Here is a 16,815-nt window from a genome sequence, read left to right as displayed (position 1 = left end):
AGTTTTATTGAACATACAGCGTTGTAGTTCGTTACATTCGTAATGCCATGACTTTTGCATGTCAGTGCTTTAACCACATATCTCCTCACGATAACGCTATCTTATCAAGGCCGCATGTAGATGCTGAGTCTACTCACTCAAATAGTTTACTTAGACGCACACTGACGTGACCGCAAAGTGATATTGATCAACGAGAGCTGTCAAAGTCTGAACAGTGTGATAACTGCATCGCACTGGACAGCGCCAACACCGCCACAGCAATATGCAAATTCGTGGGAAGCCCCATACGTGACAGGTGAAATATAGTACAGAGAAATGTAAAAAGCATATAAGCGTGATAGAGAACGAGAGAGGGAGTGGCGTGGGAATTTTTTGTTAATTTATTTGCCAAAAGCATTGTTATTTGCACTTTGTGAGTTCTTTCGCTATGCGTAAAGTGAAAAGAAAAATATTACTGATTTTGCCATCCGTTTCTATATTTAGCGTTGCTATATTATCTGTATGTCGAATGGGAGGGGTACTTGTGCAGTAAGTCTAGCAGTATTGGACACGTGATGAAGGGCGTTCATTTTCACCACTTGTGTGACAACGGGGACAACTGTTTAAAATGATAAAATATATAATGAGAATACGAAAAGTTGCAACGAAACACTGCGAGTTTGTGTTAAACGAACTTTGTGTTGTACTTCTAAACCCAGCGGTCATTAAAACATACACCAATATCAGTTCCCGCAGCTTTAAATAATGTGAGAAACAGGACACCAAGAAACAATACAGCTCGAAAACGTTTTTGCCAGAATAAACAAAACTGGTTTACACATATTTACAGTCTTTCTGTATATTTTTACAATATATTGTGATAATTGTTCAATACTGAAACCAATAAATTTAATTTGAACTGTGGTCAGATTCACATTCAATTTGTCACGTAGAGCTTGACATTTGACATTAGAAGTTTGCTTTGGAAGTGGAATTCCACCCACAGGGATATATCTTTTGCACAATTCACGTTAACAAAATACTCTCTTGCAAAAATTGCAGCTAATATTGAATTTGAAATAATATTGTCATTTGAAAATTTCTCATTATAGAACTGTACATTCCACCTCAATGCGGAGACGACACCAATATCGTCTCGTGCTCAGAGATGATAAGAATTTGCTGACATCAAACATTAGTGGGGCAAAAGCTGCAGACAGGAATTAAATTTGAACAATAGACCATTTTGGGATAAGGTCAATGTTCACGTGCACAATTCGTGAAGTGCGTTAAAAAATGACAATTTGTGAGTTTCAAGTGCGCGTGATATTTTGTTCGATTACATTAGCACCATTCTCGAAGCGTCAACTGAACTCCCTGACTGACTCTGGAAGGGACTAATTCTCAGGGCTAATTCTGGTCCCTTAACTACGCCACCAACGGCAGAAATCGATCAAGGCTTACGCCTTTCGTTTACCCATTATTGTCTGATTTATTCAAATCGCGTTACTAAAAGCCGAACGTTTACCAGAAAGCACTTAGTTTTATATCAAATAAAGACTTGGAGAATTATTTTAGTTGTTTTGTAACAACCAACTACGATATATAGCAAGTGACACCGAAACTCGCAATTGGTCTATTTGCAATTTCTACAGAAAATTATTTCGCATTAACGGGAAATTATATTTCAATCCAGAAAAAAAAAACTTCGTTCACCTCTAGCTTGACATCACATGTCTATTTCGTCGTCATGTTATTCGGTTGCATGGTTTCAAACGAGTATACAAAGAACACACTGTATTGACTACAGAGCGACCCTTGACCGATGATATTCCAGATAGCATTCGACGGGAAATCTAACAAGATCGTAGGAACCCCCTAAAATTTGAAGCTGTGTATGAATTTTGCTATTTATTTTCTGGACGTTTAATTCAGGATTCATCCCTGGGGAAGGATGATATTCAGAATAAATTCCCGAAATAATTTAGGCTTTCAAGTTGTGGTTCCTTCGTACTGTGCTAGACAAGAGGTTTTGTTCATTTTAGACAATTACACCAGTAAAAAAATAAGATGTATTAAAACATTATTTTATATTTTTAGTTGCTGAAAATGTTGAACACAGACCTTGCCCGATACGAGAACCGACAATACAATCAGTCACAACCTTTGCCTTCTGAGACAGTCAAGTTCAAGCCCAGAGTGACAATTGCCGTGGGTTCACATCAATGTCATCTGGTCGTTCAGATAGTTCTATTATCTCACATTGTCACGGTCACATGCAAAGAGTGGACGCGGTCAATACACTTTTCACACAGGGATTTCCCGACATGTTGTCAGTAAGACATCCCCCGTGACTGCAGGAAGTCTGAAAATTTGCCGTAAACGATCTATTTTTTTTTTTATTTTGAGCCTCAGTTTCATGAATTCCGATTAATTTTCAACTAAAAATGGCCACCACTTACGATCACATAGACATTGATTTATTTAATGGGATTTTTTTGCTCAGCAAAACATTAACAATCTGTAAAGCTTTTAAATTTCTTACAATTTTCACAATTTAGTCGCACCAATTGTCAGTATTACGGTCAATTCTATCATATACCATAACAAACAGAAACAGCCAATTGTGGTTATTCCTTTTATGTAGCCTTAGTTAAAAATCCTCTACCAAATTCACCCCGGGGGGGGGGTCACCCTATATTAAAACCTTACACCATGTGCATTCTTGCTAAAGAATAATATGCCCTTAGGGCTGGCAGTATATTGGCAAATCATACCCCCTATTGCGGACGCAATGTGAATTTAGTACCCCCTAGAACAGACGAATTGAAGAAAAACATCCTGCCCTCTATTGCAAGCATTCTCTGTCACTTTTTTTGCATTCAAGTGGAGTGTGATCAACTCAAACAAGCTACTTATGGTTGCTGTGTATGCAACTGCTGTTGGTGTCATTATTTGTTTTATGGGTTCGCCAATTCGGGGCCTAGGGTGGTGTATGGGAGTGGTTGTTGCGAGAAGGGGCCTACAGCGGGCGCAGCAGCCCTTTGAGTTTAGTCCTGGGGGCCTATTGCAGACATAAGCAATTTAAAGGGGGCCTATTTACCTCCAGCGCAGGCCCGCTTTAGAAGGTGAAAGACACACAAAATAATGCAACTTTGTGGTTGGAATACAATCAGAATAATCATATTTTATTAAAACTGAATGGCCATGTTTATTTTATTGATACGAGATTGTAACAATTTTTATAAGACATGCTCATACATAAACAAAGGCTGTTTGTTTCCTTCTTCTTAAATAAGGTTGATCTGACACAACCGCAGACTTTTTGACCAAAGGTACTCACATTTATTTATTGCTAAATCTAGTTACAGACAGACGCAATTAATTTAAATTCATTTGCTAATACAGTACCTTGTACATTACAAGCACGGTTTACTTATATTCAATATTTCATATTTATTTATTATACTTTGAAACATACACGTTATTAGTATATACATGTAGTTATAAATACACTGTGCTTACAATGTACAAGTTATGTTACATAGATTTATGAGTAAAGACCATTTGTGTCCAAAAATAACGTCAGATCAGCCTTGTTATTAAAGAATACATATAAAATTTGAACATAATCAGTCAAGGAATGTCAGAGATATGGTCCTAGAACCGCTTTCATTAAAACAAAATGGCCACCAGTCAGCCATTTTGAGAAAGATGATGTGCATCAAAGAGCCATAGTGTTTACTGTACGTACCAAGTTTGAACAAAATCCATCCAAAAATGACCAAGATTCAGTTCCGGAATGCTTATTTTTGAGCACAAAATGGCCACCATTCAGCCATTTTTAAACATCATTAAACTGATACATCAGTATATCTATGACATGATGTATAAATGAATATTTAAAATTTGAACACAACCAGTCAAAGTCTATCAGAGATATGTCACTCGATCCGCCTTCATCAAAACAAAATGGCCGCCAGTTGGCCATTTAAAATCCGATCTGAAAAAAATTTGAACAAAATCCATCTGTAACCACCAGAGATTCAATTTTCGAATGCCACAATTGCTTGATTTTGATGACTTTTCAGCAAGCATGTCTAAAATATAGGTCTGGGAGAATGAACGCATGCATTTCATAAGTCTGTTTTCAGAAAATGTTATTGAAATAAAAATTTTTTTTACAAGTACTGTACACAACAATGCTGTGTTATTTTAATCAACAATTATTAACATACATGTATTTTATACAGTTGATTTAATAGTTATAACGTTCTTTACAATAAAAAAAGGCATGTTGAGTTTCCACTAACAGTATATATTGTAAATATTTATAGCTTCATTGGTTAATACTACCGGTATATTGTTTTCCTTGTATCCACTTGTTTTGGCAAACAGGAAGAAGATAACATTATGAAAGGTTACACAATATTTTTCAATTGAAATATGAAACACACACTTATTTAATACACAATATGTTTTTCTGATGTTTAATTATCTTTCTTGGGGCAATGACTGTTTTGTCCGATATACAATATTTGCTTTAAAACTTTCCATTGATGGTAAAAGTGACATCATCTGTAATAGTAAAATCCAACTCAGGAACTGGAAAGGCTTAGTGGAGAACCAGGTATCATGAGCAATTTAACAAATACAGATGATATTTGTGTCAAAACAATTCATTGGTACATCCAGTCTTCTTAAAACCAATTTCTAGCTCAACACGAAGGGAATTATCTATACTGGCATCCTTGAATTTGAGTAGATAATTAATGTGATCACACATCTTTACTCTACTGTCTCTACAACTATAAAGAAAAAAAAGAATCAAATGGTTTTACTTATATAAATTGTTCAATACAATGTTTCACTGCATAACAATTCTACTAGCTGATAAACATGTTTATTGCTAATTGCATTCTCATCAGGTAAACAAAGCAATAACCCCTGTATTTGTAAAAAAATACACCATGTGTGTGCATTCAGTATAATACACTTTAAGTAATATACATTGTATTGTTGAACACATGAGATTATTCCTGACTTTGTATTGTGGTCTTGGGACTATTATGTGAATTTTGGATAACCTGAATTTGCATGAACTGCAATTTTTTCTTTTAATAATTTTCAGTGTCTGAATGCTTCAGTTCCCAATTTTTTTTTCATGTGTTCAATATATTTGCTAATACATTTGAGTAGTGTTTCAACACACATGAAGACTCACTTCACTCAACAAAGCATGAACCACCATATATTTTCTGCATACTAAAATATTTCACATAATAGCCCCATGGGACAAATGCAGCTTTAAGAATGATCTCAAGACTGGAATTTTAACTTAGATGCAAACAATCATTACAGAGGACCAACAAGCCCCACATACATCATTCCTATAAGTGGCACACTCTAGAGACAGATTAGCATTTGATGTCATCATAAAATCCAGTATATTTTGACTTATAGAGACAATAACATTTTTGATTACATTTTTTCACTGGAGGTTAATTTAATTTCAATACGAAAAGTTTGCATTGTGGCTCACAGTATTACTCTCTTGTGGTTCTCAAGATGATAAAACAGTTATGCCTAGATTTTACCAACATAAAGAGTTATCGGCCACAGAGTGGCTGTTATTGGCTGAAGCTAAACTGAACATTCCTTTCTATTGTTGGATAACAACAGATCAACACTACAGTAGCAATTCTTTTCATCCATTTACACGGCATAAACATATTACCGCTGGATAGTGCGACTTATATCAACAGTGTATCAGCAATAAGAATTGATTTGACTTACTTCCTGGGATGTTGACCTTATTTGACCTCAACACATCAGCCTGCACTGCATCCATACTGAGGTACAGGGCTTCAGGATTGGTCTGCAATATCAAACAGTAGGAATAATGATTAACAGCAAGAGGCGGGCATTCTCAAAAGTGTGAAAATATCAAAAAACAACAATAATCATGGACAATAGACAGTTAACAATGCTATTATTATTCACTAGTATCACAATTTTATGTACCTAGTTTGAAATTTATTTTTATTTGATCTCATGCACGATTCAGATCAGCTTCCAGAATGGTGAAAATGTGTGATTTTGAGTCCTTTTTGGCCTTAAAATGGCTGCCAATGGGCAATTTTCGATCATATCATGAAACAAATGCATGTGTAATGTATATGTCCAATATGATGTATAATATATGTGTGAAGTATCAACTTTATTGGTCAAGACATGTCAAATACATGAATCAAAAACTTCAGTCTTTTTTGGCAATCTTGAATCAGATCATGAAACAAATGTATATGTATATGTCTGATATAATGTCTGATACATGCGAGAAGTTTTAACTTGATCAGCCCAAGCAAGTGTGATATATGGCGAAATATGAAAGGATGGATGAACACACACACACACACACGTACAGGCCAATCCATAAGTCCCTGTTTTCAGACTTCATTCGAACGGGGACTAATAAAGGATGGGCTTATACACAGGAAAGTATGGTATGAGAAGTCCCTTGAAATTGTGCTTATATGACTATATCACATAAAATATACAAAATAATTCATAATTTTCATATTATTTTGTATATAAACACAGTAAAAGATAATTGCGCTACAATCTTTTCATTGCGGTATAATTGTACAAACAAACTGAATATATGATTGACCTAAACTTTGTGTTTTATGGGTAAGTAATTAATTAACTAGCCTATTAGACTAGCAGTCAGAGTGTTTCTACTAGACCTACCAATAATTCACTAGCCTCAGACTATAGAATTTGTGGAAATGTTCGCACAGCCGACAGACACTAGTAAATACTGTAAACCATTTTTAATTTAACAAGAGACAATTTTTCGTGAGTCAGTGAAAATTCCTCGTATGATCAGGAGTATTGGTGACTTTCACAAAATTGTCTTCACGAATGGCATAAAATTATATATAGCAGTGAAAATTGAATGGTTTACAGTAATCAACAATATACATGTAGAAAAAAGATGATACTTACAATAAACATTTGATATAATGATTCACCCATAGCATCTCGTGCGTGTTCATCAACAAGTGGAAAGGTGGTCGATAAATACTGTAACCAATCAAAACATTGATTACATTGGTGTCCATAAATTGCTACAGCGCCACCTTCAGTCAAATACAGCACTTACATTAGATCTTTGTCACCAAGGGTGTACTTAAGGAAAGACCAGTTTTATACTATGCTATACTATAATTGTGATTAGGGGCTAATGGCCATATATAATATGTAATTGGAAATGTCATAAATTTGCATTTTTGAACTGGTTACTATGGTGAAATTATTTCTTTATGCCTCAAAATTGGGCTTGGTGTCATCATAGACCCTCTAACAGAGGGTCTATGGTGTCATGGGATTAAAAAGCCATATATAATTATTTGTATAAACTTGTAATATTGTTCTAACATTTCAAGAAATTGACATTTAAATGAATGAGATTGCAGTGTGGTAATAGTTTTACATTATATACAATAGTTCTCTCCCATAATGCATTGCATATATATACAATAACATGCTCAGTAGTACAAAATTTGAACAAGGCTCAAGCTCACCTAAATGATGAAACTAACATATCCTTGTTATATTCTTACCTCTAATGTAATACTTGCTTGTCTTTGACTATCGGCATGGTCCTCATTACCCATAGCTATCATTAAATTATGCACGACTCGTAGTTGTATCATTTTCTCTGCTATTTCATCATATTCTCTAGCAAGGATACTGTAATAAACATAAGTCAAGTCACTAAAGTTAATTAAAGATGGGATTTTTTTTAATCCAAGATGTTTTTGAAAATAGTACCAATAGCAATGACAACACCATCCAAAGAAAACATAATATGTATATATGTTGACATTTGACATGACATGTGGCTGTAAATGACTTTCTTTCTTACCCAATGACTTTAGCAGAGGCAGCTTGTTGGACAAACACTGGTAGAGGGCGCTTTAGTTCAGGTGCATCAGGATCTATCAAGACAATACACAGATACCAATTTTACAACCATATAAACTATTTGTTGAACAAAACTATGTTATTGCTATTTTCAATCCAAAATAAATGTCATTTTCATTTTTTTTTTACAGTGATAGGGATAGTAGCACATAATCTGTGATAGTCTGAAATACACCTAAGAGGGCGCTACACAAGGTTTTGGCCAGTTTGGCCAATGCACTTATTCACCATACAAACCAACCGAGTTACTGTTTCCATTTTTGGCTACTTTTTCAATTAACTTTTCAATTACTGCTTTTGTAAAATGATTATCCTACTCAAAAGCTTAGTCCAATCCCTGCATCACCACTTTTTTTATATGTGTGACCATGCAACAATTGCAAATAGACTGCAACATGAAATAAAGTTTTTGTTTGTCCAACAGTCAGTTAAACAAATAAGCAGCATGTCGATTTATATAGCTCAGTTGTTTCATGCATAATGAGAAAGATGTATCAAATCAACTTAACTATTTTTAAGACAACAAAAATATTCATTAAAATGAGAAAAAGAATTATCAACGCTAATGGAATTAATCTGATTAAATCAAATTAATCTAGCAATGGTCCATTAAAGGTACTTACAATATAAAATATTAAATCAGTGGGGGCTGGTGTTTTTCAAAACATGTAAAAAAGAACAATATACAATGCATGTTGACTTCACTTGGTTAAATATTTTACTCAAAAACAAGAAAGACTGGTTACCATCAAGTATCTCTGGTCTTCTCAACATATCTTCTCTAGCTGGTACCAATACTTGTACCAATCCTCTCAATAACTGGTCCTGCACATCATACTTCATTAGATCTTTAATTAATTCAATTGCTAAGAAAACAATGAATAGGAGAATGGTTTATAATTTAACAATAAACACATTGACTCATAAACTCCTGTACAATGCTGAAATTTTCACTGAAAATACTTGAATCTAATAGATATGAAAAACGAATCTGTTTGCTGGATTTTATTTTCACTGAGTTATACCTTCACTGAAAATAAAGTATTGTACAGTATTGGGGAGGGCTATAGTTACCATGGTGACCGGAGGATGAAATCTACCTTACCTTCATATTGTACTTCTAGATGTAGAGTTCTCAATAAATTCAGCACTGGTTCCACAATGCTCGGATTGGCCTGTCCAACAATTGGCTGTGATAATAACAGGTTTATATAGTAAATATTTACTCACAGTCAAAATATTTTACTAAAAATTATGTCATTTTTGGTACCAATGCAAACCAATTATTATTCTGATAAATTCATCATCATTTAAAAAAAGGTTGACAGACAAATACGTGTTTGTATGTACTGTAGTCTCAAATTACCAATACTACAAGTATATGCATTTCGATTCACTACATGAATATGAAAAAGTATCATGATCTTCCACTTTTGAACATTGTCTTCCCTCTCTGTTCAAACTGGCTAAGAAAAGTTGGTAACTCGGTGTGACAAAAATCTAGTACAAGTCAAGAATGATAACACTGGAAGCCCACCATGTAGTGTTAATTTCTTAACATGGATCATAACCTGGTCCATCTGGGATCACTGTTGGATGTGTTTAGGCATAATAGCATAACCTATGGTGGCCACAGTATTTCCATACAAGCGTGTACTGACTGCACATTTACCTGCACTATCCTGAGTGTTTGTGATGCCATTTGTTGTGCTTTTGGTGATGTGGATGGTAACAACGCAATAAGACCTTTGTATACTTGTACTTCGTACTTAGGATTGCCTTGTGCCAACATCTGTAATAAATTCCTAGCACAGTCTTGTGTTTCTTCTGACTTTGATCTAGCGAGGCATTCTGCCACTGCTCTGATACCTAGAATAGAATAGAAATGACAGCTATTCTACAGTTATTGGATTTTTCTAACCCAATTTTGTGTTACTCTAAAAAAAAATGTTTTCAATGAAATTAATGCCAAACAATGGTACTGAAACTGATAAATAACATTAAACGCTATTCAAAAATTTCTGATTTCATTCAACTGAAACCGTCCAGCATTTTGATTGGCTATGACTTGATCTATGAAGTCAAATGACACAGTTTCAGGTCAACTCTTGCATTTTAGTCTGAATTAATGATGATGATTGTTTTTGTTTCCTAATTGAGTTTTTGTTCAAATTTGTATTTGTATTATTGAAGTGTGTAGATTCAGAATAATTCACCTTAGTTGTGAATACCCCCAATAATTTCTTGCAAATTGTGTATATTAATACCATTGAATATGCAACACAATAGTCTAAAAATACAAATAAATATAAGAATTTTGTTCTAGCTCAATAAAATGGAATGGTTCTCAGTGAAAGCAATGAACAAACTGTAGAACAGTGATTCACATTCTCACTGAAACAACAGCATTTTGCTGTTTTTTTTTTTTTTAAATTTCCAAAATTTTGTTCAATCACTTAGACAAAGGGTCAATATGTTTTGTGTTTAATTACTTTTCGAACCCACAATAAAGCAAGTAATTATAAATGTCACATGATGCTAGTTGCCCATTTGGACAATACCGTTATGTGTCCTAGGCTAACTTTGAGACAACAGAATTTCTGTAAAAGCATAAATATTTGCAAGTATTTATTGTCATTAAATTGATAATTGAAGCAAATTCACTGGATTTTACTGATTTCTCATTTCTATTGTAATTTGACATGTTCGTGCAGATTTAATTTGAGTGGATTTCAGTTATCAGCGAAATTAGCAAAATTAAAACCAATTGAAACTGAATGTGTTTATAGCAATGAAAGTAGACAGTAGAAGCTACCCTATACTGACTCAGTACATCCATGATGAAAACATACCATAACTTTCACAAATGAGTTCCTTGTATTTCCTTCCAGCATTGCCAATACACTGTAGTAGTCTCAAAGCCTGAGTCTTGTCTTCCTCCTTGGCTTGTTTTAACCCTAAGATTTCAAGTACTGTTAACACGCCACCAACCTCTAAAAATTCGGCTAAGAACTTGTGACTGAAAGAATGAGATTATATACAATAAAAAAAAGGTTACTGTGAGTTAGACTCAGTTGCAAAAATATACCATAAATATATTTATAGTTGCAAAGAGAATCTTGTTTTCATTATTATTATTAGTAATATCTTGCCAGAATCATCGTGAGTGAAGTTGAAGATTGCACTGTTTTGGGTAATAAAAAGACGAATGAAACTTATAATTTGACCACAGAGGGAGCTCTATAGTGCTTCTAAAGCCTATCCTCGGGGGCGGACATCCGGGCATTTTCACCGCTTGGCAACCCTGGCGGTGAAAACAAAGGCCAAAAACACGCAGAAAACGGTACTTTGGGATGGTGGTTGAGACTCCCCTAACAGTATAACAAGATTAGCCCTACGTGTGTAACATATATAAATTTGGTTGTTCAGGATTACTTCAAAGTTAGTTTGTGTTGTTTTCTCAAATTTTCACCGGCTCGACCGGCGTTCTACAGCAGCGCAAAAAGAGCCCATAGAAATGCATGTACAGTGGTGCACGTCTTAGCATCGTGGAACGTCTTGTGACGTAGCTCCGCCCCCGAGGATATCGATACACACTTTCTATGAATGGTTAAGACTTTGCTGATGTATTTGTTGTGATATTAACTTACCCACTTGATGATGACAAGAATATAGTGAGAGCTTTGAGCTGCAAATTAAGACATGTACCAACCATGTATCTGAGAGATACAGTTAAAGAAAGTAATAATACATAACAATTCAAAACGTAATAAATCATTTCATTTAGTTGATATTTAATGACAGCATGCATCGTGATTAAAATTACATTCAAAAACAAAAAGCCCATAGGTTTGTTGTTTAAATTATTAATGAGTACCGTTAAATCCCTATTAGAAACTGCATCCCTAATAGAAGTCACATCCATTCTTTTTGAACGATTGAAAATAAAAATTCATCATTTCTCATATGTGTAGATGCTCTAATAGAAACCACATCCCTTCTGTTGTATTGTAACCATGGTATTAGAAGCCCGCTCAAGCCATAGCCGCTAATACAGATTTTACAGTAGTCATTGTAATTGCAGCAAATATTACGAAGGTTGGCAATGTATGTAAGGTGTATAAGGCACTGAATAAGAAAGCTTTTATTCATATTAAAGATATGATACCTTTACAGCAAGTCTCAGAAGTATTGGGGCAGCCAATTTGCAAACTCGCTAGCAAATTGGCTAACTGCTTTGGTTTTGACTAAACGGTTGGCTTTCCAATCTCACTAGCGCCGGCTTGTGATCGCGTCCGCTCTTGGCGAGTCTATATTGCATTAGGGGATAGCCTGGTACATGTCTGGTTTCCCCTGAATGATTTGAGCCTGAAACTGGTCACAGTCAGCTGGCATACAAGTGATGATATGATAATACGATTAATCCACCAATATTCATTATATGAGGGTAACCACCCTGAACACTGCATGAAACTAAATAGATATGTTGAGAAACAGTTTCCTACAAATCAGGGAGCAAAATAACAAACTTTCACACTCAAATGGTCCATTGGGGTAACAATAAGCCAACCGCTGGAAAAATCGACCTCATTCGTCGTTTTTGTGTACACAAAGAGCATAGAACACTTTCCCTGGTATATTTCAAAGCGAAATCGCCACCCAACTGTAAGGCCGTCGCTGATTAGCTCCTAAAGTATGAGGATAGTCCCCTACTGTTACATACATTCGTCTTAAGTGGGCGACGCCAGCGAGATTCGAAAGCCAACCGTTTAGTCAAAACCAAAGCAGTTAGCCAATTCGCTAGCGAGTTTGCAAATTGGCTGCCCCAATACTTCTGAGACTTGCTGTAGAAAAAAATAAAAGTGCATTCATTTACATAGCGTGCTTCTAGAATGTGGAATCAGCTTGATGTAGGCATCAAATCAGCTGACAACCTTAATACTTTTAAAAGAAAGATTTGCCTATTTTGATTGCAATTGTAAATAATAATTTGTCAAGCATGAATAATATTTTTTTCTTTCATTCTAGTTTTGGTTATTTCATAATTTGTGATGTAAATGATAATTACTTCTCATGAGCGATTTTGGCTGTTCCAATTTCATTTGGAATGATGGAGCGAGTGCTTTGCGGAGTGCCTCTCCATCGCCAATTGCCTCATTTGGATTTGAATGAGAATGACTTTAAATAAAAAAAGTTTGAATGGGTGTATAAATATTACAAGGTTATCAAGAGTGTGCTACAAAGTATGCATGACAGCATTATGGTGATCGTATCATGTTTGACAATAAAAATTGTATTGCGGTGCACAAATTTTGCATTTACTAACAGGATTGTTTCCTGATAAGAACAAAGTTAATGTTTGAGTCAGAGTGTGACGTATATACTCTGGGATGTGTTCAATGTTGATGACAGAGTTTATCTTTAATAAATGAAATTTGTAATTAGTGCAAGTATTTTTAGAAAAAATAAAAGAAGAGCATCACAGAACTTAATGAACGCTTGGAGTGGCAAACAGTAATTAGCAAGATGATTATCATCTATTCAAAAACGAAAAATTTGCAAATAACAAAAAAAAAAAAAAAGCAAAAGTGGCTGTGACAAACACAAACTAGTTGATTGACAGGCCTATCATTTGTATCATAATGTCTTGAGATTTTCAGGCCGTATTGCAATTCTTGTGAATTCTAGTTGCATAGACCCTCATTTTCTTAATCCTAAATTTATTCCATCTACCGGTACCACTCACTCCCAAGCAGTGTAATTTGAAAAAAACAAAAAGAAACATTGCCATCTTCGCATGTGAGTAAATAACCCAGACATGTGAAAGTAAGAAAATAAAGTGTACACAACATTATGCTACTCAGAGGATACGTTAACCGGAGCCATGCTGTCAGCCGAGCTAAAAACAAACTGGCGGCCTGTGCAAACTCAGCTTCTAACTCGGGTGCTGTTTTGTTCGTGTTCTGGGACACAAAGTTTGATAATATCTGCCCTCTTACGGATTTTGAACCTTTGTCCCATTGCTGTAAAAGTGACATTACTTTGGTAACTGCTGTTTGTTGTTTAGCACTTGCCATGGTTCTGGTTTTATCGAACAATTTCTGATAGAAACAGTATCATGTGGATAAGCAGGTTTTGCACAGGATCCTGGTGACAGCAAACACCTACAACAGCAGATTCATTCTGATCCTATCATTCCCAGCGGTGTCAAATCGGTATACATGTATTCCATCGATCAGCTATATTCATAAATTGTAACCAATCCAGGCAATGACATATGCAGCAAAATAATGTCGAAAATTAGTTTGTTATGGATTGTTGCTACCGTAATCAGTTAGCATGCGCGAGCTCTTGCATTGTGGGTCTGTTTTTGGGCCAAACCATTGTATAAAGGTGAGGATGTTATATTTACACTATACAATTTCATTGCAGAGTATCTATTTGGGTACTCTGTCATTTTTACCAAATTATCTTAAAGAAATTATAGTTCTTTTTTCTCTCCTGATATTTAATCTACAAAAATGTTAATGACAACTAGATGATAGGTAATTTTATAGACACCTATAAGTGAATGGTTAGTTCTTACAGAGACAGCGTTCAAAATGGCGGACGAGGACCTAGAATTTCATGTTATTTTCCCACCTGCGCTTTCTCCCGAAGAGAGGCCCAAAGCGGAAGATAGCATCTACCTGGACGACAACAAGGAACCTGTCGTAATACTACTGGGATGGACAGGCTGTCAGAACAAACATCTTGCGAAATACAGCGCAATTTATCAACAGCGACGACTGACAACAATTCGCTACACACTACCGATAGAAAATGAGTTTTTGCGACAACATAAAGTCAAGGAGATTGCTGTTAAACTTCTGGAATTGTTGGTTGATCTCGGACTAGAGAATAACATTATATTCTTCCATGTATTCAGCAACGCTGGTGTGTTTCTTTATCACAGCATAACTGAGGTTCTTAATTCTCCTATTGAGCTTCATGATTCGTCACACACAGATCAGACATTTAACCGGCTGGTGGCAGGCATGCAAGTCGGCGGGGTTGTTTTTGATAGTTCTCCTACCACAGCAACCTCCTTGACCGCTGGCAAGTTGATTGCATCTGGGGCACCATATAACACGTTTATAAGATACACATTCGCGTTCTTTTACGCGATAGGGATGTGGTTTTTGGTGTTATTGGCATTCTGCATTCCTGTGCTCGCGCGGTGTATCGCTCCATACTCCACCTTTTACACCTCTTTGCAAAATGAGAGAGGGCGCTACCCTCAACTGTTCCTCTACTCAAAAGCTGACAGTATAGTGGATTTCAAAGACATCGAACGATTTGCAGAGCTGCGTAAGAAAATGGGTGTCCCTGTCCGAAAAGTCTGCTGGGAAGACTCTGCACATTGTTGCCACCTTGTGAGCCACCGAGAAGAGTACATAAACCAATGCGTCCAATTCATCAATGACTGCTTGAAAATGAACTAAAGCAGACACTGTAAAACATTAGGAAAGAGTTCCTTTTGTACCTACACCCCTAAATCTACCTCTACCCACAGCACTTACCAATTTAATTGTATATGCTCCTCCTAGGAACACTTATAGTTATCTATAATGGGCATTTCCAATTGAATGGGGGGGGGGGCACTTCGGGTGAGCCGGAGGGGTGTGTGAGTGTTTTCCTCTTTTAAATATACATGTAGCTGCTTGGTTATAATGTAATGTACACAGTACTGTTTGACTGCCCCAAATAATGGTATAGATCAATGACAGAAGTTGAAAATGAATATCAGTGTTCTTCCCAGGTACAAAAAAAATATAAATATTCAAGTATAACTAATTTGCGATATGTATTTTGTTACAATAGTAATAATTAACATATCTTCCATTGTTCCTTGAAAGTTCATAAATGGCAAAACTGCATTGCTTGGGCAGAACACTTAGTTACCATACGACTTGTTATTTTGTTGAAATTGTTTGACCAAATGCTACTTCTGAACTTCTAAATCCATGCAAACAACTGATAAAGCAGTAAAACCATTTTGTCTATGTATTCATTAAAATGAAAAAATTTAAATTCCTATGCAGAATATGCGCTGTTAACAGCACTCAAGTTGCCGTCCTCCTGAAATTTATTGACAGAACAGTTTTTTTATACAGAAGTACAAAATTATTAATTATTTTTTAAAAAGAAACTCATATTTTCAAAATTTGATATCAGAATTATGATCATTTGTGTAGTTGTGAATCTATGTAATAATTGCAGCAAACAATACTTTCGTGCTGTGTCAAGTTTTTATGTTCCATTCAAAATATAATACTGTCATGTTTTTAGCTAAAATCTGGACATTATAGAAACATTGAATTATTTACAAATTTGTATAAAAAATAGCTAAAATTGAATGATCAAAGTCTAAATAGAGTAGTTGATTATCAATCTATCTTACTGAATTACAGTGAACATGCGTTGCTTGCTTTGGACCTATATGCTAGCCATGTACTGGTTTGTTTGCAGAGGCTGTAGATAAATAACAAAAATGGATACACACAAGCATAATTTCACTCTAAATCAGTGTACACATTTGATTGTACTTAAACTGTGAAAGTAGTTAATGAAAGTTTGTATATATGGTATGTAGTTCAACCCTTTTGCTTATACGTGTGCTTTTTGTCACAAATTTACATATTTTCATGTTAATATTATGCAGTGTATTGTCTCGAAATAAACGAAAATGACCAAAGATGTGTGATTCACTTCAACCACTGTCAGGAAGACTGCTGCAGCAATCTCAACCACGTTTGTGTAATTTCTGGGAATGGCTCATTGTCCATATCTTTGGGGTCCACC

At 35.3% G+C, this 16,815-nt stretch overlaps 2 protein-coding genes across 2 annotated transcripts; one reads left to right on the top strand and one right to left on the bottom strand.

The window, feature by feature from the left end:
• Window positions 1-3,133: 3,133 nt before the first annotated feature.
• On the bottom strand, window positions 3,134-14,286 carry LOC100375249 (armadillo-like helical domain containing protein 1). Its single transcript, XM_002741362.4, has 11 exons — window positions 13,843-14,286; window positions 11,622-11,690; window positions 10,824-10,990; window positions 9,644-9,840; window positions 9,077-9,161; window positions 8,718-8,837; window positions 7,913-7,985; window positions 7,608-7,737; window positions 6,991-7,068; window positions 5,776-5,857; window positions 3,134-4,787 (listed from the first exon to the last, which is right to left on the bottom strand). Exons 1-11 carry the CDS (start codon window positions 14,046-14,048, stop codon window positions 4,768-4,770), a joined length of 1,227 nt encoding a protein of 408 aa, XP_002741408.1. The 5' UTR covers window positions 14,049-14,286; the 3' UTR covers window positions 3,134-4,767.
• Window positions 14,287-14,560: 274 nt separating this feature from the next.
• Window positions 14,561-16,708, top strand: LOC100376297 (transmembrane protein 53-like). Its single transcript, XM_002741368.4, has one exon. It carries the CDS (start codon window positions 14,574-14,576, stop codon window positions 15,453-15,455), a length of 882 nt encoding a protein of 293 aa, XP_002741414.1. The 5' UTR covers window positions 14,561-14,573; the 3' UTR covers window positions 15,456-16,708.
• The last annotated feature ends 107 nt before the right edge of the window (window positions 16,709-16,815 follow it).

This window comes from Saccoglossus kowalevskii, chromosome 9 (genome assembly GCF_978046115.1).
Source record: "Saccoglossus kowalevskii chromosome 9, keSacKowa6.1, whole genome shotgun sequence".
NCBI lineage: Eukaryota > Metazoa > Hemichordata > Enteropneusta > Harrimaniidae > Saccoglossus > Saccoglossus kowalevskii.
The sequence above is the reverse complement of the archived record's forward strand: the minus strand, read 5'-3'. Positions and strand labels throughout refer to the sequence as shown.

Coding starts and splice junctions, on each gene's coding strand:
- LOC100375249 (XM_002741362.4), bottom strand. CDS start 14,048: ATGGCAAGTGCTAAACAACAAACAGCAGTTACCAAAGTAATGTCACTT. Junction 7,986..8,717: donor AAGACCAGAGATACTTGATG/GTAACCAGTCTT, acceptor TTGTCTTGATAG/ATCCTGATGCACCTGAACTA. Junction 7,738..7,912: donor GCCTCTGCTAAAGTCATTGG/GTAAGAAAGAAA, acceptor TGTTTATTACAG/TATCCTTGCTAGAGAATATG.
- LOC100376297 (XM_002741368.4), top strand. CDS start 14,574: ATGGCGGACGAGGACCTAGAATTTCATGTTATTTTCCCACCTGCGCTT.